Raw genomic sequence first — 22,467 nt, forward strand, 5'->3', positions numbered from 1 at the left:
GTTTTACGGAACCGATATTTGGGCTAAAATTCTGTGCCACGTTTTTTGAAGTTTGCTTTTCGCTATCGAGGGAGAAATGTATTTTGAGAATTTTTATTTAGAGTTATATATTAGTATAGATATTTTTTAAAAACTAGAGTAATTAAACTTTATAAATTTGTACCTTTTGATTACAATAAAAACTTTTTAAAGTAAATTTTTAAATGACAAAAACTTAGTTATACTTTGTGCATTCAGTAAATGTTGAAGAAATGCTTGTTTTTTTTGCAATATTATTCTCGATGTTAAGTTTATACAGTTTCTTTGCACCTGCCAAATTTCATTGATTTATTTCATGCAGCACATACTCTATTTTGTGCAGCACTTTTGGTACTTAAATTTTTATTTTCCGCTTTTATTTTGAGACATGGGGAGGGGGAGGGGCGGATGAAGAGGAACTTCAATCTGCTTTTAAAATCATAATAATTAGTTCAGATTTAACTAAAAAGAAAAATGAATAGAAACAAAAAAATAAAAATTTTTGTGTTAATCAAACGTTCTCCTCAATAATCCTCTTATGGCAATCAAAGTAGTGGTAAAATCATTTTAATAAATGATATTACCACTACTTTTTGTTGAATCATTCTAAATTCCAAATCATTTATTTGAATCATACTTAATATGATTCAAATAAATTACCATTCAATGAATGGTAAATTATTTGAATCATATTAAGCATGATTCAAATAAATGATTGAGCTAGTTTCAATTTTTATAAGTTTTTATTTAGCATAATAAATTTTTTTTTTTTTTTTATTTAGTATTAAGACAGTTCAATTATAATACTCTAATATTTTTAATTACAGTTCAACTGTAGATAAAGCTCTTAAAATTAACAAAGAAGTATAATTAACTTTATTATTAGCACAAAGTTTTTTTAACTTAATAAAAGTTAATATTACTACAGAAATATGACAGAAGGCACTGTTAAAATGATTAAAAAAAGTTACAATGCTTATCTATTATTCAGTTATGACTTTGGTTTCATTTATTTAAACTTGAAAAGTTTATTTGATTCATTTCTTTATGATTGCAGTTAAAAAAAAAATTTTTTTCATTATATGTTTTCATTTCTTTTATAATTTGCTTTTAATTAATAATTTTTCAATTAAAACAGTTAATTTGCAATTTTAAATAGTTCTTTAACCAATTTTTGTTTAAATTTTTTTTAATATGCAGTTAATAAGATTAAAATTGGTTTTATATTATAAATTCAATAATACATGTTTTTTGCTCAGTCCAATCATATTACATTTTTAAAAAGCTTTATATCATATAATAATATAATATACTGTTTTTTTATGTATTTAGAGTATATCATATATTAGTAATATACTAATATTTGTCTAAAAATATATAGACATATATAATATATTTATAGTATATTAAATTTAATATACAATTTATAGTATATTATATTTATAGTATATTATATATTTAATATATACTATAACATATAATATATTATAGTATATATTAAATATATACTATAATATAATATATACTTAATACATACTATATCAATAATAATTATGAATGATATGATTCCGATACAGCAATGACAGTCTTGCACAATAGCAGAGTAGAAAAACTTAAAAAAAACACAGAAAGGCTATTACTATTTCTTACTGGACTAGAAAAGATTCTGAAGCTGTTGATTATTATATGAAAAAGTTCCAGCTAGTTGCTGACATTGAATCCTGTGAGCTGATGTTTTCCTAATGTGAATATTTAAATGTAATTAAAATAATAAACTTTAATATAAAAACATCTTTTACCAAAACTCAAAATACATCACATAATGCTTAGTTTAGTTATAGATGGTTCCCCCTCTGACGTGAAAAAAAGTTTTAAAAACAAAAAATGTTTTATAATATTATTTTAATTAGTTTACATCTAAATTCCATTAATGAAACTATATATTAATCATTGTTAACAATAGACACGACGTGAATGTTGCCAATTATTTTTTGATAATTGGACATGCATTTTATTATCATACTACATGATTTTACTATTTTTTGACTATATATATATATATATATATATATATATATATATATATATATATATATATATATATGTAAATATATATATATATATATATATATATATATATATATATATATATATGTATATGTATATATATATATATATATATATATATATATATATATATATATATATATTATATAATGTGCAGCAAGTAGTGGAACTTGCAAAAAAAATGTACAGAGAGTAGTGGAACTTGCAAAAAAAATGTACAGAGAGTAGTGGAACTTGCAAAAAAATGTATAGCGAGTTGTGGAACTTGCAAACAAAATTTACAGCGAGTTATGGAACTTGCAAAAAATATGTACAGCGAGTAGTGGAAATTGCAAAAAAAATTTACAGCGAGTTGTGGAACTTGCAAAAAAAAATTACTGCGAGTAGTGGAACTTGCAAAAAATATGTACAGCGAGTAGTGGAACTTGCAAAAATATAAAGCGAGTAGTGGAACTTGCAATATTTTTTTCATGTTGTGTCTATTGTTAACAACGAATAATAAATAGTTTCATTAAAGAAATTTAATATCTTAATCATTAACTAAAAGCCAAGATGTAAACTAATTAAAATAATATTATAAAACATTTTTTATTTTTAAAATTTTTTTTCAGGTCAGAGGGGGAACCATCTATAACTAAAACTAAGCATTATGTGATGTATTTTGAATTTTGGTAAAAGATGTTTTTATATTAAAGTTTATTATTTTAATTACATTTAAATATTTTTTCGAATCTCATTAAAAAAAATTTTTTTAGGTTGTAAAAGAGGAGGGGGGGGGGGTGATGACACGCCCCCTTTCCCATCTATACCACTTGAAACAAAGGGTGCGCTGCTAGTGATGTTGTAAAGCAGTAAAATATAATTTTTGATTTGATACTAGATTTCTTTTTAATTATAAAGATAAATTTTTAAAAAAAAAAGAGTCATTTTTGATAATAGGGTGTTTGAAACCATCACCCTTACATCCACCCAAAGACAATGATGAAACTTCTATATTTGACTGTGGTCTGATAGCTAATTACAAAACACTTTTATATATAATATAGGTAGTCTTTATTGCCGGTATGAATGGTGGTTTTGTGCCCCCTCTTGCCCCCGGATGGGCCTGTAATCTAGAAACCTTTATAAATTTGTAGATAACTCTTGTATCTATCTTTTGATACCAAGATATAAACTTTTGGATAAGAATTGATTAAGTTATAATAGTTTTAGTTTATAAAAACTTTATTTTGACCACAGTTTCTTCAACAAATTCTAATATCAAAAAATCGGTACTTAAAACGTCATAACTTTTTGTAGAGTGGTTCGATTTTGAAAATTTTTTCACTTTTGGAGTATTGAAATGAAGCTCTTTTTAATGATATATAACAGCCCAGAATTTGATGAATTTAAAAATTTCATGTAACATACCTATATTTTAACATATATATATTTATATATTAGAATATAATAACCTTTGATAAAGGTTATTATGTATGCATAAAGCCTTTATGCATGCATATAAACATGCATACATAAAGGCTTTATGTATGCATGTTGTATATATATATATATATATATATATATTTATATATATATATATATTTTATATATATATATATATATATAATATATATATATATATATATATATATATATATAATATATATATATATATATATATATATATACATATGTAAATATATATATATATATATATATATATATATATATATATATATACATATATATATATATATATATTTATATATATATATATATATATATATATATATATATATATATATATATATATATATATATATATATATATATATATATATATGATGTAAAACAATCATCATTGCATTCATTAGTAAAATGTATTACTAAGTCAACTACGGCATGGTCGGTTGAATGATTTTTTAAATTAAACTTTATTTTTTCAACTAAATTGTTTGCTGTAAAACATATTGTTTTCATTTAAGTGATTGTACAATCTGTTATACATTATCCGCTCACCTAATTTTGAAAAACAAGATAAAATGGATAAGGTCGGTAATAAGATCTAAATTTTCCCCGTAAACACGCTTTAGTTGGTCCAACTGACGGGCCAGTATGGGCTATAGTTGGCTAACTGTTGGCATTCCGTGCTACCATTAACCGACTGTATACCGCGTGTTTTTGAATCGTAAAAGTTTCCCGTAAGTCTTATCTAAGTATTTATAATTATATTTCATGTAAATGTTTAGTCGCATTAGTATAATATGACGCAATTTATAATTTTTTTATTCTCAAACGATTTTTTACCTTTAAATTAAACATTTAAACTCAATCTTTCCTTCACCTTTTAATATAACCGTTTTGCTGATAAGTACAAATATTTTACTTTTATCCATTAGTTACACATTCAGATATAAATTTTGACATTTGTTAGAGTTTTTAATTTAAATTTATGATGATTTTATTATGTAGCTCTATTTTAACTATTAATAAGAGTTAAATAAAGATAAGTATATACACATTCGATTCAAGAATTTTAATAAGTTAAAGAAATCAAATAGTTTAAACAATGCGATTCTAAATGAAAATTTAAATAACTAACAAATAGGTAAATTTATGAAGGCATTCTTCGAGATTTTCCTTCGGAAAATTGTTTAATAATTTTCCAAGGTTTATTTTTTTTTCCAATTTGTTTTCAATGAGAGAATATTGTAAGCAACATCAATCGTTTTTGTGTCATTGATGTACGTAGGCAGTGGCGTAGGAAGGTTTTTAAATGTTTGAAATAACGAACTTAAAAACAAAAACAATATTCCAAACACCCTAAAATCTTAGCCCCCCTTGCCCCAAACGTGAGAGCAACAAGTTGATAAAAATTTTTATGTACTATTTTCAACTAGACTTATATTCATCGATAAATTTTAAATTTCATAGTAAGATGTTTTAGTGTTCAAAAACTGGCCATATAAACTTGTAACCCCCTCAAATTGAGGGGGGTTTAAACTTTATATGATCATAATTTTTGAACACTGAAATATTTTACTATGAAATTTAAAATTTATCGATGAATACAAGTCTAGTTGAAGATAGTACAAAAATATTTTATCAACTTGTTGCTCTCACGTTTGGGGCAAGGGGGGGCTAAGATTTTAGGGTGTCTTGTTCCCATTCTCCTATCACAGTAATATTCTTTTTTGAAGAATCTTTACGTCATACATATAATTGAATGACGTAAATGTACCGAACATGCAGTTTGTTTGTTTTGTTTTTTAAAAAGAAAGATTCTTTATTGTTTTCATCAAACAGACTAAGTAGCTGGGGAAATCGAAGATAAAAATTCTACTTAGAGAGTAGAGAGATGCTATTTTTATTTTATTAGGTTGATTTAAACTTTTCTTTTCTCCGCTTTATTTGTAACGTGTCTGTACAGGAAAACTTAAAAAAAATACTAAACTAGTAACTTAAAAAAATACTAAACTAAAAAAATACTAAGAACATTGTTTTCAATTTTAAGTTGGAATAATTTTTTTTTTCTTCTGAAAATAGAAACTACTGTTAACTTCTGTATTAGAGCTCATTTGTTCAATCGAGCGTGCATAAAATACTAAGGTGTAGATGATTTTAAAAAAAAATAAACGATTACGTCTAAAAATGCTAAAGGGGTATTGAACAATGACCTTTTATAAACAAACTTAACTGGTAAATTTTTAGATGGTTTTCATTTGAAGTTTTTCAAATGTTTTTAAATAATAAAAATGGCATTTTTGAATTCTTAATCGATTTTCCAGCACATCTGCTAAGACGAAAGTATAGAGCTGGTAACGTTTTACTGAGGTAGGATATCTGCAACAACCTATTGTAATAACATATTTGACAAACTCTAATACATTTTAACATTTTGTTTGTTTAGTTAAAAATAAATCTTCGCTTATCATTTAAAAAAAAAAATGATCCAACATAATTTATGCTTTCTGATATTCAACTTTGGATTATTTATAAATATCAACGGATTTGAAGAAGATGAGTGTACGCTGTCAAAGGAAGCCACGCAAAATGATTTGTTTCAAATTTTTAAAAATGTATGAACGTTTTAACTTTTAACAATTTAAATTTAAAAATGTATATATATATATATATATATATATATATATATATTTACATATATATATATATATATATATATATATATATATATATATATATATATATATATATATATATATATATATATATATATATATATATATATATATATATATATATACATATATATTAGATTTAAATGTAGGTGTAACGGAGATTTATCGAAGTCTGAAGTTTAAACTAAGATTAGGAGGTTTAAACTAAGTTGTTAAGATTTTCAAAACGCAAGTTTTAATGAATGTTTAAATTTAATTTTATAATACTAAAACAAAATTATCTTTAACCATCACTCTCAGGTTCGTTAGAATGCGCTGGGTTTTAAATCAAGATTTTTGTTATAAATATTGGAGCCGGAAAAAATCAATTGAAACTTTACGATACGACCCTTCGGAGCAGCATTCGAAGCTCCGTAACATCTTTGTTACATATGAATTTTGCTATAATATGATTCTACTGCGATACCGTAAACTATAAACTTCCATTACACCTTCGACAAAATTCCTAATATACTTATATATATATATATATATATATATATATATATATATATATATATATATATATATATATATATATATATATATATATATATATATATATATAGATATATATATATATATATATATATATATATATATATATATATATATATATATATAAAAATTCAAAAATAGTCAGAACACCAAAACAAATAGAAAATCCAGTAAATCTTTTTTCTCAAAATGTTTTTTATTAAAAACAATATAATTACCAAAAAAAAAATTACTAATACAAAATATTTTTTCATATATTAAAACTATTAGCACTAGAGGCCTTAAAAATAATTATCAGTAGTGCTGTTTTTGGTATTATTGCAAGATATTTGTATTAAAAACAAAAATAATTTAATTTTCATATTTTTGTTATGGGTAACTATTGATTGTGAAGGATTAAATTGTAATTATAGACAGGAAATGCAACTGGAAATTGTCCGTTTATACGTAATCTTAAATTATTAGTTTTACCAGTATATGTTTATTTTTTGCATGTTAAACAATTTAGGTAATAGATTACATTTTTGCTGTTGCATGTGATGTGACTTTTCACTTTCCAAATAGTACCGTTAGATGTTTTAAACTTATCTACTTCTTGAGGGTATAGTATGCAAATTTTTCGTCGAACATCTTCGCATTTGAATATGCCAATCTTCTTACAAGTTACTTAATATTTGAAGAAGCAAGTCTTCTTAGTAAGTTAGGAGGTTGTTTAAAAGGTAATACCGGGTGAATATTAGAAAAAACATTTTTAAAAAGTTGCAGAACTCGCTTATCAACTGATCGAGTTGACAATCATGTTTGCACTTGTCAACGTACCCATAAAAGTGTAATTGAACTTTTCGTCTTTTTTGAGCTTAACAATGAAAGTTTTTTGTTATCATATGAAAAGCATTTGCACAAACAAAAACATGATACATTTAATTGATATTTCCTGTCTATAATTACAATTCAACCTTCACAATCGATAGTTACCCATTGCAACAATATGAAAATTAAATTATTTTTGTTTTTAATACAAATATCTTCCAATAATACCAAAAACAGCACTACTGATGATTATTTGAAAGGCCTCTAGTGGTAATAGTTTTAATATATGAAAAAATATTTTGTATAAGTAATTTTTTTTTGTTATAATTATATTTTTTTTAATAAAAACATTTTGAGAAAAAAGATTTACTGGATTTTCTATTTGTTTCATTGTTAGGACTATTTTTGCGTTTATATGTATATATATATATATATATATATATATATATATATATATATATATATATATATATATATATATATATATATATATATATATATATCATATACATAGTATACTCTCTTAGTGTTCAAAAATTATGACCATATAAAATTTAGGTCTTTCTCAATTTGAGGGGTTACAAATTTTATATGGTCGCAACTTTTGAATGATAAAAGATTTTTGTATGAAATTTAAAGTTTATCAATTAATATAACTTAAATTAAGAATAGTAAAAAGAAAATATTTTGTCAACTTGTTGCTCTCACGTTTGGGGCAGTTGTAGCCAAAATTTAAGAACCTTTTTGATTCCCAGGCTCCAATCATTTTTTTTTATGAAAAGCATCTTTATTTGACGTCCTTTTTTTTGCAAAGTATCTTTATTTGATATAAATGTTTGATGTTCGGTCTATGTCGGAAAGTTAGCTCAAAACACCAAAAAATTGTGGAACCGCCCCTTATATATATATATATATATATATATATATATATATATATATATATATATATATATATATATATATATATATATATATATATATATATATATATATATATATATATATATATATATATGTATATATATATATATATGTATATATTTATATATATATATATATATATATACATATATATATATATATATATATATATATATATATATATATATATATATATATATATATATATATTTAATTTTGCTGTGTGCATATATTTAGCAAGAGTGCTTGATGAATGATATCAGAGCTATATAATTGATTTTTTGACGAGATTAAATAAAAGTAACTTATTTACATAAATTACATAGTTATTTTTATCTAATCTTGTCAAAAAATCATTTATATATATATATATATATATATATATATATATATATATATATATATATATATATAAAGATATATATATATATATATATATATATATATATATATATATATATATATATATATATATATATATATATATATATATTATAAGCATTAAAACATCGTCTACGGTATCATACTATTTATTTCTTTTTTAAGTAATATTTCGGCTCATATAGTGAGAGCCATTATGAAACCAGTTTAAAGTACTTTACAAAATTTTATTAAACCAAGTTTAAGATTGAGAGCGTTGAAAAAAACTTTTTTTTAAAAAATGCACTTGTACAATAATAATGCCCTAATGCAAGAGTATTTTTGTTTTGTTATCAATATCATCCTTTATTTGAGATATAAATATATATATATATATATATATATATATATATATATATATATATATATATATATATATATATATATATATATATTATAAGCATTAAAACATCGTCTACGGTATCATACTATTTATTTCTTTTTTAAGTAATATTTCGGCTCATATAGTGAGAGCCATTATGAAACTAATAAAACCGTAAAGATGTCGCTTAAATTATATATATATATATATATATATATATATATATATATATATATATATATATATATATATATATATATATATATATATATATATATATATATATATATATATATATATATATATATATATATATATATATATATATAGTTCTAATACAAAGTGAGAAAATTAGAGTTATTTATAAGTTTTTTAAACACAGATTTTCTTATTAGGAAATAAAAAATATTTGCTTGCAAATAACTCATATCCAATAAAAATTGAATTACTATATAACTGTTTGCACAAAAATTCTTTGAACTTTTTTATTATGGGTTTTTAAACTACAATGGGCTTGATGCACATCTCAACTGCACTTCTTGTGTTCAATCCTATCTTGAGGGTCATTAATTTAATGTTTACAACGAACATTTTATAGCATAAATATCATCTTTCTTAGGCCTCAAACTTTTTATAGATTTAAATATAGATTAAAAATAGTGTAAACTTGAGTTTTGAAAAGAATTGCAAGCAATATTGTTTACTCATAAATACAAAAAACGAGAAGAAACCTTTTTTTATATCACTTCGTTTGTAAACTCTTAAATCTTAATTTATGCTTTAACAGTGTTTGTCATCCTGTGCTTATCTCAACGTCCTCAGTAACAATCTACAATTTTCTTAAGAACTTGGTAAAAACGCTCTCCTTGCTTTTCCCCTTCATCTTCAAGATTTTCAGGAAACCGAAGAGATTATTATTTACAAAATGAAGTTTTACATGAATTTTGCATTCAAGAATACAAAGACTCCTTATATTTTAACAAATAGATCTGCATAACTTTCTTTGCTTTTTTGTGCCCAAAAAAGTTATTTATTACAGCCACAAACAACAACAAAACTGTTTTCTTCTTGCTACCCATTTTTTAATCAAATCTTTTATTACTTATAAGATAGTGAGTGTCTCTAATGATCGGGAAATGCTGTAGCTATGGACTGTAAGCAAACACTACCAGTTTAAAGTACTTTACAAAATTTTATTAAACCAAGTTTAAGATTGAGAGCGTTGAAAAAAACTTTTTTTAAAAAAATGCACTTGTACAATAATAATGCCCTAATGCAAGAGTATTTTTGTTTTGTTATCAATATCATCCTTTATTTGAGATATAAATCTGCTGCTTGCTTAGATAATCCTAAAGTAATTATAATTAAGTCCAAAGTTATTCCGTTCTACCTGACTTAAATACAGAGACAATTTTAAATTTTCTGAGAAAAAGTTTTCAAAATCTGATAACTAGTTCTTCAATTTCTGTATCAAAAAGTTTGTCTTGTAGGAAAAATAAACCTTTAAAAAATGCAACAGGAACCAAATGTTAAATAGGTCTAATAACAAAAGAATAAACAATGTTGGGATATTTTTTCTCACATTCTTGGGGATATTAATCTAATAATGTGGGGATATTTTTTGCAACAACAACAACAACAAAAATAACAACAACAGCAACAATATATTTAACAAAAGTATAGATATAATACATTGGTTTCGTTTGTGTAAATTGGTTTTGTTTGGTTCACTCTCACACTATACGGAAACTATATGACCATAGACGAACAAACAGAGTAAAAAAAGATATAGAAAAAAACAAAACAGTTTTTGATAAAACCCATATATATCTATATCATATATCTTTCATACATTTTTCATAACTTAGTTATTGTTTACATCCTCCAGAGTTTAGTAAATAATATTAAATAACATTTTAGTTTGAGTTTAAACATATGTGTTCGGAGATCACAAGAAGGAGTAGTATTTAAATGGGTTTTGCAGATAGTTTCAGTCTTTAATTGCTACGTTTATGAAGAAACATTTCCCATAAAATATTGTATTATATATTTGGATGTTTAACTGGCAAATATTAGAGTTTCATGTTTAGCGGTTGCTTACACCACTATGCAGAGTAAAATAATCATTAAATATTTTCGGAAGTTTTTTTATTTAGGCATATGTGCATAAAAAGACACTTTTCAATTTTTAATATATCAAAGATGGAATTAACTTGGAGTTGTTTAAAGCATGTAGCTGTATAAGATTTATATAGCAGAATTTTAATTATTCTAATGGACTTTTTGTAAAGAATCTATAGATGTTTTACTATTGATAAATTTTAAAGCCTTTGTTTGATGAGAATAAAATGAGGCAAAGTAAATAGATTTTAATAAATGCATTTATTAAGTTTATTAACTTTAGATAAAACACTACAGTTTAACTTAATTGAAAAAAATGTTAATCCAAAGTTAAATTCTAATTCATTCTTACACCTAAATAATTTAAAAAATGATTATAAGCTTTTTTCCATTTAATTTATTTTTATGCCTTTTTATTTTTTCATTTTATGTCTTTTTGTTCTTGCTTCTAAATAATATTAAGTCTTTTTGTATTAAGAGAAATGTTGTTGGCGTTTAACTAGTTGCAAAGTTTTTTAAGGTCGTTTTTTTGACAGAATTGCTCAAGTGAAGAAGTATTGTCAGCAAAGTGTTGTACTCTGCAGAATTTTAAAGCTTTAGAAAAATTATTGATACAAAAAAGAAACAGTAGCGGGCTAAAAATAGATCCCAGAGGAACACCTACTAGTATATTATTTAGGTTTAAATTTTTACCAATTAACAGATTCAAATTATTTCCTACCCCTAAGAAATGATCTAAACCATCAATTTGACACAACTCTGATGCGACAGTAATATATTTTTAAAATCAGATTTCAGTATCAACTGTGTCAAAAACATATTGAAGGTCGATAAAGATACCAACATCCAAAAAATTCATCCATCTAGAGCTTTCCTAATATTTTCAGTCAAATGTAATAATACAAATAATAATACAAGTGATGTTGAGCAGTTAGTTCAAAATCCAAATTTATGTTAAAGAGGTGTATTTCAAAAAAAGAAGTGTATTTATGTCAAAAAAAGAAGTGTATTTATGTTAACGAAGTTATGTATAATGTTAAAGAAGTCATATAAACAACTTTTTTCAAAGTCTTTTAAGTATTTTATCACAATTTGAGAGTAGGGATTTATCTGGTTTGTTATTTTTCACTAAAAGTTTTAAATATAGATACAACTTTAGCTTTTTTCAGATTTTCTAGGAATATACCATTCGAGAACAAGATGTTAAAAATGATTGCAATAAAATTTACACATTTTTGGTCATCAAGTTGAATTTTAAAATATGCTAATTTTGCAAAATTAGTAATGTTTCGTTTTTTGTTGGATGTATTTCTTTCGTTTTTTGTCGGATGTATTTCTTTCGTTTATTGTCGGATGTATTTCTTTCGTTTTTTGTCGGAAGTATTGCATAAAAATAACAGAGTTAAGATTGTTTGCACACGATCTGAAGAAATTATAATTATCATATATTTGATTTAAAAAAAATATATATATACGAATAATTTTTTTCATAATCGTAGGATGAAAATTCTTCTAAAAAAAACATATAAATTAATAATTTACTTTTTGCAAAAAAAACTAGAGCTTAAAAACTGAGCTTAGATTTAAATTCAACATTAAAAAAATTGTTTAAGTATCTCATGTAACAGAAATATTTTTTTATTGGTCTATGATATTAATGACTATTATGTAAATGTAAATTTATAATTATAGAATTTTAACCAAGTAAAATTTTAAGTGATCGCAAGAAATTATTTTTGCACAAAAAAAAAACCATTTAACGCTTCCCTTTTGTTTATTTCTCTTAATTTCTTATCTTGAGTTTAATTGTTTTATTGTGCGTTTGATACTGTTTGGTAAAATCTCTCATAACATGATTACTCTTAATGTTTCAAAGGCTTTCTTTTTACATTTCATTATTACTGATCTTTCCAACAACTAACCGATAAAATTTCAGCCTTTTTAAAATTTTAAAAGAAATCAATACTGATAATAGTATTGATTTCTTGAAAGTTGAAGTGTTTTAAAACATCTAACAAATTTAGATACATTCGAGTTATATAATTTGCTTGCTATTTAGTATGGTAGGTTATTTTTAGTAATTTTTAAAGCTCTCCTTTCATAACGAATCAATATAAAATCAGATGTATACGTAGCTTAATAAAAACAGATTACGTGGTTTAAATGTTTAAAAACTTCCACTAAATACAAAGCGCAAACAACTTTGATTAAAATTGATTAAATTTAAAGTTTTCTAACCTTCAACTGACTATGGAGGTCTAAGTATAAATTAAAAGGATAAATTAAAGTACAAATGAAATAAAAACAAGCTTAAACTAAATTTAAATTCGTCAACACAAATTGTATTTTAAAAATATGTAAAGTTAGCACTTGAATACGTCAAAACAGGTTTACCTCTATGAAACAGGTTTACCTCTATGAAACAGGTTTACCTCAATGTATAAAATTTTATTAAGAAAACTAATACGTAAAGCCACTTTTTTTCAATGTTAAAAGAAATATAGTTTTACGCAAATACAAATTTAAAAAATAAAATTACTCTTGGTAATAACTCTTGGCGCATATTTAAAATTTAACAAACAAACAAAAAAAAAAAAAAAGAAAAGAAAAGTTGTTATTTGGTATTATTTTTCTTCGGAGATATTCATACTACGAACAGGCATGAAAATTTTTAAAAATTGATTTTTGAAAATTGAAAATTGGTCCATTTATATAACTTTGGATTATTACCCTGCAAAAAATAAAGTTTTTATCTCTTAGCATTTATCTCTCTTTTCTAAGTTTTAAAACTTCTCTAAGATATAAAAACTAGAAAACGTGTTTATTTGATAAATGTTTTAATAACGTTGTCTAGTCAGGTGTTAATTTGATAAAGATTGACAAAAAAATTGTTGCTTTGTCAGTTGAAATTTTTTTTATTTAAGATTTTTTTTTACTTTTCGCGAGGAAATTTTTTTTTTTCTAATCTTAAATAAAGCATTGTTTAACCAATCTCTCTGTTTTAACGCTCTTGATAATTAAATTTAGGAAAAAAAATACACACAAAAGAAATCCATTATTTTTTACGAAATTATGAACATTTTACAATGTGGTAAAATGTTTGCGTTTTTTCTTGTATTGTTAAAAATATGTAAGTAAATATTTTCAGATGATAAATATACAAATAAACATTTTCAGAGGACAAAACTAACAATTTTGAGATCAAGACAGTTTGAATCAAGCGATTTGAAATTTAGGTAACTGTGGTTCAGTGGTTAAAGTTCTGGCTCAGAATCAAGAGGTTTGATGCCGACTCTTGCCAGATAAGCAACCCAGGTAAAAAAAGAAGCGTGAACTTACTGGTTAAATGCTCTTCCACAGTGCTCTGTGATCAGGTTTTCTTGGAGCACCTAAATAACTAAAAAAAGTTTTAAAAAACCCATCAAATAATACAAAAAAATTTTCTTTTTAAGAAGATTCTAGCAGCAAAACACATTGTATGAGTCATCTTTAATTTTTTTTTACTTCACTCCATTACACAAGATTTTACTTTTTTATTAAAGGCTTTCATGAAGGAGTAAAATTCTCCACAACATACAATTTACACTCATACTTAAAAGTCTTAAGGTCTGGTTTTAGTAAATAAAATACATAAAAGTCTTAAGGTCTGATGCAACCGTGGTTAGAGTTGTGGTCTAAGAGCTAAAGTTCTGTGGTTCGATGCCGGCTTTGACCATATATGCATCATTTGTATAGAGGCGTGAACTTCATGTTTAAATGCTATTCCACGGTGCCCTATGATAAGACCGTTAGAACCAGTGACGAATCCAGGGGGTTTGGGGGTATGAATCCCCCCACCAGAATCTGAAAGTCCTAAAATATCTTAGAAATGGAGGACCGTTTTTTTTTTTTTTTTTTAGGAGACGCAAATATGATACAAAATTTCAACATCCGACCCCCTCTTCCCTCCCAAAATCCTTGGATTCATCTCACTGGTGAGGACTTCTTGGAGCACCTAAATAATTAATAAATTTTTTTTTTAATTTCTAGAATCGTACGTAACATTTTGTACTAATGAAGTATTTTATCGGTCTTTTCTATTTTTTAACATATGTTTATATTTTATAAGCTATTTTATGAGTTTATGTATCTGATATGTGCAATACTTGTATGTTAAACACAAATATGTTATTCGTATCGTGACGTAGGGAAAGGGAGGGGGAGGGCGGAATTGGGGAGGGGGTGGTTAATATAACTTTTTAAATTGTTGAATAATTGTTTTTAAAGTTTAAAACAAAACTTCAGATTTTATCTTTGAACGTAAAAAAATGTAAACCATAACATTTAAATGCAAACACATTTTTACCATGCCTGAAAAACCATGTACCCTTGGTAAAGTTTCAACATGCTTGTTAAAGTAATTCATGTTTGTTAAAAATGTACATCCTCGTGCATGCTAAAATTGCATATTTAAAAAATTTTAGCATGCTTGTTAATTTCATGCATCCTAGGAAAATATAGCACGCTTGCTAAAATAATGCATTCTGGTAGAAAACTTTAGCATGCTTGCTGAAAGCAATTGTCAATATAAATCCTTTGTTAAGATAAAAGAGGAATACTACAAAAACAATAGACACATGGCATCCACAAATGATGACATAACGTGCTTTGAAGTCAAAAAGCAGTTTCATCCATATATTCCAACATACGACAATATTAAAAAAAATGCTGATGCTGCAAGACATCAATTAAGTATATTACATCATTTACCAATAAACAAAACACTTTTAAAGCCAAGAGAAGAAAGACTTTTAAGTCAGTTTCAATACTTTCTTGAATCAAGCTTTGATAATATTTATGGCAGTTATTACGATGGAGTCTGGATGCTAGGACCGGATTACTTTTGTGAGCAGCCAATTTGCGTTATTAGTAATCACTTGTATGCTGCCCTTAAGAGAATAACTGTTAGAAGCGTAAAAGATTTGGAACTAATTATTTATTGGATTCGAGAACATAGAAAGACATTTACGCAATACACTGAAAACGCAAAACAGGGCATTGAATTAGGAATGGTTCAACCCGTTGAAGTTTGCAAGTATGTTGAAAATTTTATTTTTCGCAATTTTTTAAATTATATTTGTTAAAAATTTCTTCCTTAAGGAAGGTGGAAACACTACGGTAAAGAATGTATAAAAATAAATATGTCACATTTCACTTTAAAATTTGTACTATGATCAGCTGCTTCACAAATTATATAAATTGAGCGGTATCACCGAGAAGCTATTACGTTTCAAACTGGAAATAACTGGAAACCACTTTATATTTCATTTAATTATTTCCATTGGCTGTTTTCTTTTTTTTTTTTTAATTTTTTATGTTAATACTTAATGTATTATTTCTTAGTACGTTATTATTATTTTTCTATTATTATTTTTTTTTCTATTATTATTATTTTTCCATTATTATTTTTTCTATTATTATTTTTTTTTTCTATTATTATTATTTTTCCATTATTATAATTTTTTATATGATAATCAATATCAAATAATAGATTTGTTTGTTTGTTTTATTAAATGCTTCTGTTAAACTTTTTTTATTCAGATTTTTATAAACTATTAATAATTGTTTTTAAAAAATTATTATGGTTTCTTTGAATATATATATATATATATATATATATATGAACATAATAGTTTATAAAATTAAATATATTTTTAGATCGGCATCTCGGACACTTTCAACACTTTACAGACAAGTTCATAATGGCGGACCAGAAGACGCTCTCAATTTCGATTTTGCTACTCTTTTGCTTGGAGATGGAAATATCTTAAAGTTACCATATTATGAATTTATTACAAATTCTCATCTTGTAGCATTTAGAAACAAAAATAACGGGAAAGAGTACGTAGAACTTGTGAAACAAGCAATCATTGATGATTTTGGCAAACCGCTCAAAGATATGATTGATTACTTTAAAAATGAGCACTTCAAGTATTGCTCACCAAGTAATGTATCTAGTGGTTTAGGAGGATTACCTTTAAAATATAAATTCAAAGATGCCGAGAAACAAACACAGTAAGTAGTATTTATTTTTGATTTTTTTTCTGTTCATATTAAAATACCTTTGTAACAATATTATAAATATGTATATATGGATTAAACAATACTTTAAAAATACTTTTTTTAGTGACTATGGGTCATTTTTTTATAGTTTAATTTAAATAGTTTTTTTAGTCATTTTTTTATAGTTTATAATAAAACTATTAGTGTTACTTACATGGGGTAATTCCAAACACATCCAATCACAAAAAGTGATGTATAATAACAAATAAAATGCTAATTGTAATAATTAAGTGCAAAAATCATAGATAAAATCTTAGAAAAAGTATTTTTTACTTTTTCCTATCTCTTTTGCTATAAAATCTTAGAAGAAGTATTTTTTACTTCTTCCTATTTCTTTTGCTATAAAATATTTCTAATTGGCGAACTAATAATAACGGTGACGTTTTCCTTTCTTAAACACTCTCAGTTTTTCTTATTTGGGTAAATTAGATACAGAGATAATATTTTAACAATTTATCTGTTAAAATGAAATGTGAAAAAGTTAGAAACATTAATGTTCTGGCCACCTGACATCCATGTGTTCTGGCCGCCTTGATGTCGATGTGTTGACACTTTAGACGTTCGAAATTACCCCACTAAGATGGTTTATTATTTCCCCAAAAACACAAACAATGTTTTTTTTGTTTTTTTTTTAATTTTATCGGATAGAAAGGAGGCGTGAACTTCAAATTAAATGCTCATCCGCGGTGCTCTGTGATAAGACCGTAAGAACTTCTTGGGGCACCTAAATAAAATTAAAAAAACAAAAAAAAACATTGTTTGTGTTCTTGGGGAAATAACAAACAATCTTAGTGGGGTAATTTCGAAATTCAAAAGCAATTAATCTATTAAGGTTATATCAACACACCTAAATATAATACGTGTTAAAAACTCCTTTGTTATGATAGTATGCAACAATAACAACGAAAGTAGTGGTGTTATATTGGCAGAATAGTACAATAGGAATGCTTCTCAAGAAAAAGTCGCATGAAATAATCAGAAAAGGTTAGGATCAATTTATGGCAAACAACAATTGCAACTTCATTACACTACTGCTCGTCTGGAACTAAGCATGGGACCCCTTCTCAGCAGGTAAAAATAAATTGTCAAATATCTTTTTCTATTAAGTCGTTTTGATCGTGTTTGTAGTTACCCCGCGTTCGCCATTACTCTATTCTTCCTTATTGGTCATTTATTTTTAGCTTAGTTTTAACGACTATGGGTCATTTTTTTTTACTTTAGTTTTAGCAACCATGGATCATTTATTTTATGTTTAGTTTGAGCGACTATGGGTTATTTTTTTTGTTTAATTTTAGTCATTAGGGCCATTTATTTTTAGTTTTAGCAACTATGGGTAATTATTTTAGTTTTGGCGACTTTGGATAATTTTTAAATATCTTTTTAGTATTAAAATAATAATGATTTAAAACATTTTATATTATTGAAACTATTGTAATGTTATAATTGCAAATATTACAAACATATTGCAAACATACGCCTAACATTAGAACAGCCGAAGCGCATTGGTCAGCGCGCTTGCCTCAGAAGCTAAAGATCCTTGGTTCAACTCCACCTCTGGGCAAGATTTGTATCATCGGTAAGGTTGGCAAGTTTTATAACAACAGTAAGAAGGCGCGAGCTTTCTTATAAATGCTCTTCCGCGATGCGCTGTGATAAAATTTAGACTTCTTGGGACACCTAAAATAAAAAAATAAAAAAACATTGCAAACTTATTGTAGCTAAATGTTTAATAATAATGAAAAAAAAAGAATTAAATTAAACTTTTTTATGTTTTATTTATAATCATTTGATTGAAATGTATTATTTTTGGCTTTGTTATTTGATTATTTCAATGCGTCGCAAACTTAAAAAACATAAAATTGTCAGGAACGGCCGGAAAAATTTTGTTCATCAAGAAAGCTATGACTGCCACTGCATATAGCATTGGCATGCCTAAGGCTATTTATTTATCTTCAGACACTTGTCTTTCATTTTTCGACCTGGAAACACTTTTGAGTAAGTTTTTTCTAGATCATGTTAGTTTTCTACTAAACAAAATTGAAAAAAATCAAACGTAATCGATTTGGAAAAATCAAACGTAATCGATTTAAATCTTATAAGCAAGAGTTTTAATTGTTTTTTATTTTTCAAGTGTACTTAAAAAGCTTTAACTATTGTTAACTTTCAGAGTTACAACTCACAAACTTCCTACAGGAGAAACGATTAATGTTAAGGAAGGTTATCAAAAGTTAATGAAATACTATACAACCTCTAATATTACCGGGAAAATGGCGACAGAGTTAGGTTACAAAAGATTACACCAGTTTTACAACGAGGTGATTTTTTGAACGTAAATATAAAAATATTTTTTTATTTTATATTGTTTCGCAAAGTTGTATTGAAATTATTTTTTTATAAAATTAACATTGTTAAAGTATAATTGAGCAATGTTTAAAAAACATATTGTATGAATGAGTAAATGTATTTTAGTAATTATCTTCTTTTTATAGAGATTTAGTAAAAATATTTTATTGTAATTATCTGGTGATGGGACTCTCTATATAGCCCTGATAATGGGACTGTCGATATAGTCATAATAATGGGACTGCGCATATATTCCTGAAATATCACACATAAAAATAAATAAAATCAGTATTGAATGTTCTTCATAAAAAGAAGATAATTTTTAAATAATTGATAAATGTTTTAAATTAACATTATTGTATTTAGTATGTTGTTATTGCATTTAATATTTTTATTTAGGTATTAGCGCTAGGCAAAAATGTGACTGGTAAAGAAAACGAAGAAGAAATAATTGAAGAGTTCAAGAAGAAGTTGAATAAAAAATCTTTATATTTTAACGCATTTAAATTTCCAGATAACGAATCAGATGATATTGCACACGAAAAGTGTGTAAACGATAAAGGTAACAATAAAAAAAAACAATTAAAAAAAAAAAAATTGTATAAATATAAATGATTGTGTAAAATATTTTATCTACAATTTTATTTTCAATTCTTTTGAAATTTAATTCTAAATTTAAAATCTTTTTTCTCTAATCTTTGTTTAAGTTAGTTATTATATACTTTATTATTTTTTTTAATTAGTTATTATATACTTTATTTTTTTTCAAATTAGTTATTATATACTTTATTTTTGTTCAAATTATATACGAATCTTATCTTGTTTTTTAAGATGCTGCAGAACTTTGCCCAACTCGATGGAAGGCAATTAAGAGTTGGTTCGAGCACAACGTAAACATCATGCAATCTGCAAAATCATGCATTCAAGAACTGTTTTACACAAATGGTGAAAATAAAACAACACCTGATTGTTTGGTCAAGTTAACTGCAGAATATAATCCTTCCAATGGTAAGATTTTAGATACTTTATTGTTTTAAGAGTTTTTTTCTATTATTGATATTAAAAAATTGAATTTAACATTATCTTTTTTTTTTTAAAAGTTTTAAAAAAGGTTTTGAAAACGTTTTGGGACTTATAGGGCTGTACTTTTTTGGGGTGGGTTATCTTGGATTGGCAAAATAATTATAAAAATCATATCGTGGCAGAACAACCATTGTATTAATTTGTCAGTTGAAAGGTCAGCTCTGCAATTAGAATTATATCCGTTTTTTACGAAATATTATTTTTATCAGTATGTGTTGCTTTTTTATAATAAATAGCCATATTACATATATGTTGTTATATGTAATATGGCTATTTATTTCCTAAATTGTGTCAAACTTATCTACTTTTTGATGATAGCATTTTCACCGAACAAATTTTACACCAAATATCTTTGCATTTTAATAATCCAATCTTTATATTGGTTACTACAATGTTTAAAGAAGTCTTCTTAATCAATTAGGAGGTTATGTCAATACTGGATAAATATTTGAAAAAATGGTACAAATGCTTTGTATTTGCAGTTAGGCCAACTGCGTTTTTTAGTTGGCTGGTGCAATTACACCAGAACTGTATTTGGATTAATCACATTTTACGTTACTGGCTCAGCAGCATTAAGTATGCAGTTTTGTCAATCACATTTTTGTGCAAAATTGGTCTAATGAAGTGATACGGCTGGCTTTACGTTGGCATATAAGTGACAAACTTATGGTATGATATTATGGTCAACCTATTGTTCTTAAAATATTGTACAAGTAACCTTGAGTGTGTTTAGCAACCTAGTTATAATACTGAAAACGCTATATGGTTTAAATATAAATATATGAAAGTTTGACAAAGAGTTAAACAAAATAATTAGCCAAGTAGTCAAAGTAGCCAAGTAGTCAAAGTAGCCAAAACATTTTAGTACTCTTGACTACTACTATTCTTTAAATATTAGAATGAAAGCATTTTTAATAACAATTTCATTTTTGCTGTTAAAGTAAAAAGCTCCCTATGATTGTCATGTATAAATTAAAATGCCAGACCAATGATCAACCAACATTGAAATTATTTTGACAGTTGTTGACAGAACTGCATATTTACTAACTTAGTAAAGCACGTACAATGTAAACGTTGATTTGAAGATCACTCATATGCCAATGAAACGCTGAGTATTCTAATACTTTGTAAAACGTGAACCAAAAATTTAACTGTGCACGCCTAAAATATTTTTGGAAAACCATGATGTTTGGGGCTTCAAACATCTCTTAAATACACATATTTAAGAAATGCTTTTATTTATTAAGTATATATTTAATTCTTTTTTTTTTTTATATTATATATTATTATATCTGATTTCAACAAATTCGAATCAAAATCTTTAGTCGCTTTATATTTAGACTTTGTCAACTTAATAGCATAAAAAACAATAATAACATAAAAAATAATAATAGCATAACAAATAATAATAATATAAAAAACAATAATAACACAAAAAATAATAAAAACATAAAATGTAATAATTACAAAAAAAATAATAATAACATAAAAAAATAAAAGTAATATAAAAAATAATAATAGCATAACAAATAATAATAATATAAAAATTAATAATAACATAAAAATTAATAATAACATAAAAAATAATAATAACATAAAAAA

The 22,467-nt window shown here is 24.9% G+C and overlaps 1 protein-coding gene across 2 annotated transcripts in view; it reads left to right on the plus strand.

The window, feature by feature from the left end:
• The first annotated feature begins 5,612 nt into the window (after positions 1-5,612).
• The window catches only part of LOC100210725 (uncharacterized), a 30,414-nt gene continuing 13,559 nt past the window's right edge, over positions 5,613-22,467 (plus strand). Inside the window, exons 1-8 of one of the 2 annotated variants that reach the window (XM_065796041.1) lie at positions 5,684-5,766; positions 5,856-5,901; positions 5,978-6,146; positions 15,921-16,411; positions 17,035-17,391; positions 19,607-19,754; positions 20,182-20,344; positions 20,614-20,790. In XM_065796041.1, the coding sequence (XP_065652113.1) occupies positions 6,015-6,146; positions 15,921-16,411; positions 17,035-17,391; positions 19,607-19,754; positions 20,182-20,344; positions 20,614-20,790 (1,468 nt within the window). In that variant the 5' untranslated portion in view covers positions 5,684-5,766; positions 5,856-5,901; positions 5,978-6,014. Of the gene's footprint in view, positions 5,902-5,977; positions 6,147-15,920; positions 16,412-17,034; positions 17,392-19,606; positions 19,755-20,181; positions 20,345-20,613; positions 20,791-22,467 lie in introns of both variants that reach the window. The other variant, XM_065796040.1, reaches the window with a different exon arrangement.

This window comes from Hydra vulgaris, chromosome 04, assembly GCF_038396675.1.
Source record: "Hydra vulgaris chromosome 04, alternate assembly HydraT2T_AEP".
NCBI lineage: Eukaryota > Metazoa > Cnidaria > Hydrozoa > Anthoathecata > Hydridae > Hydra > Hydra vulgaris.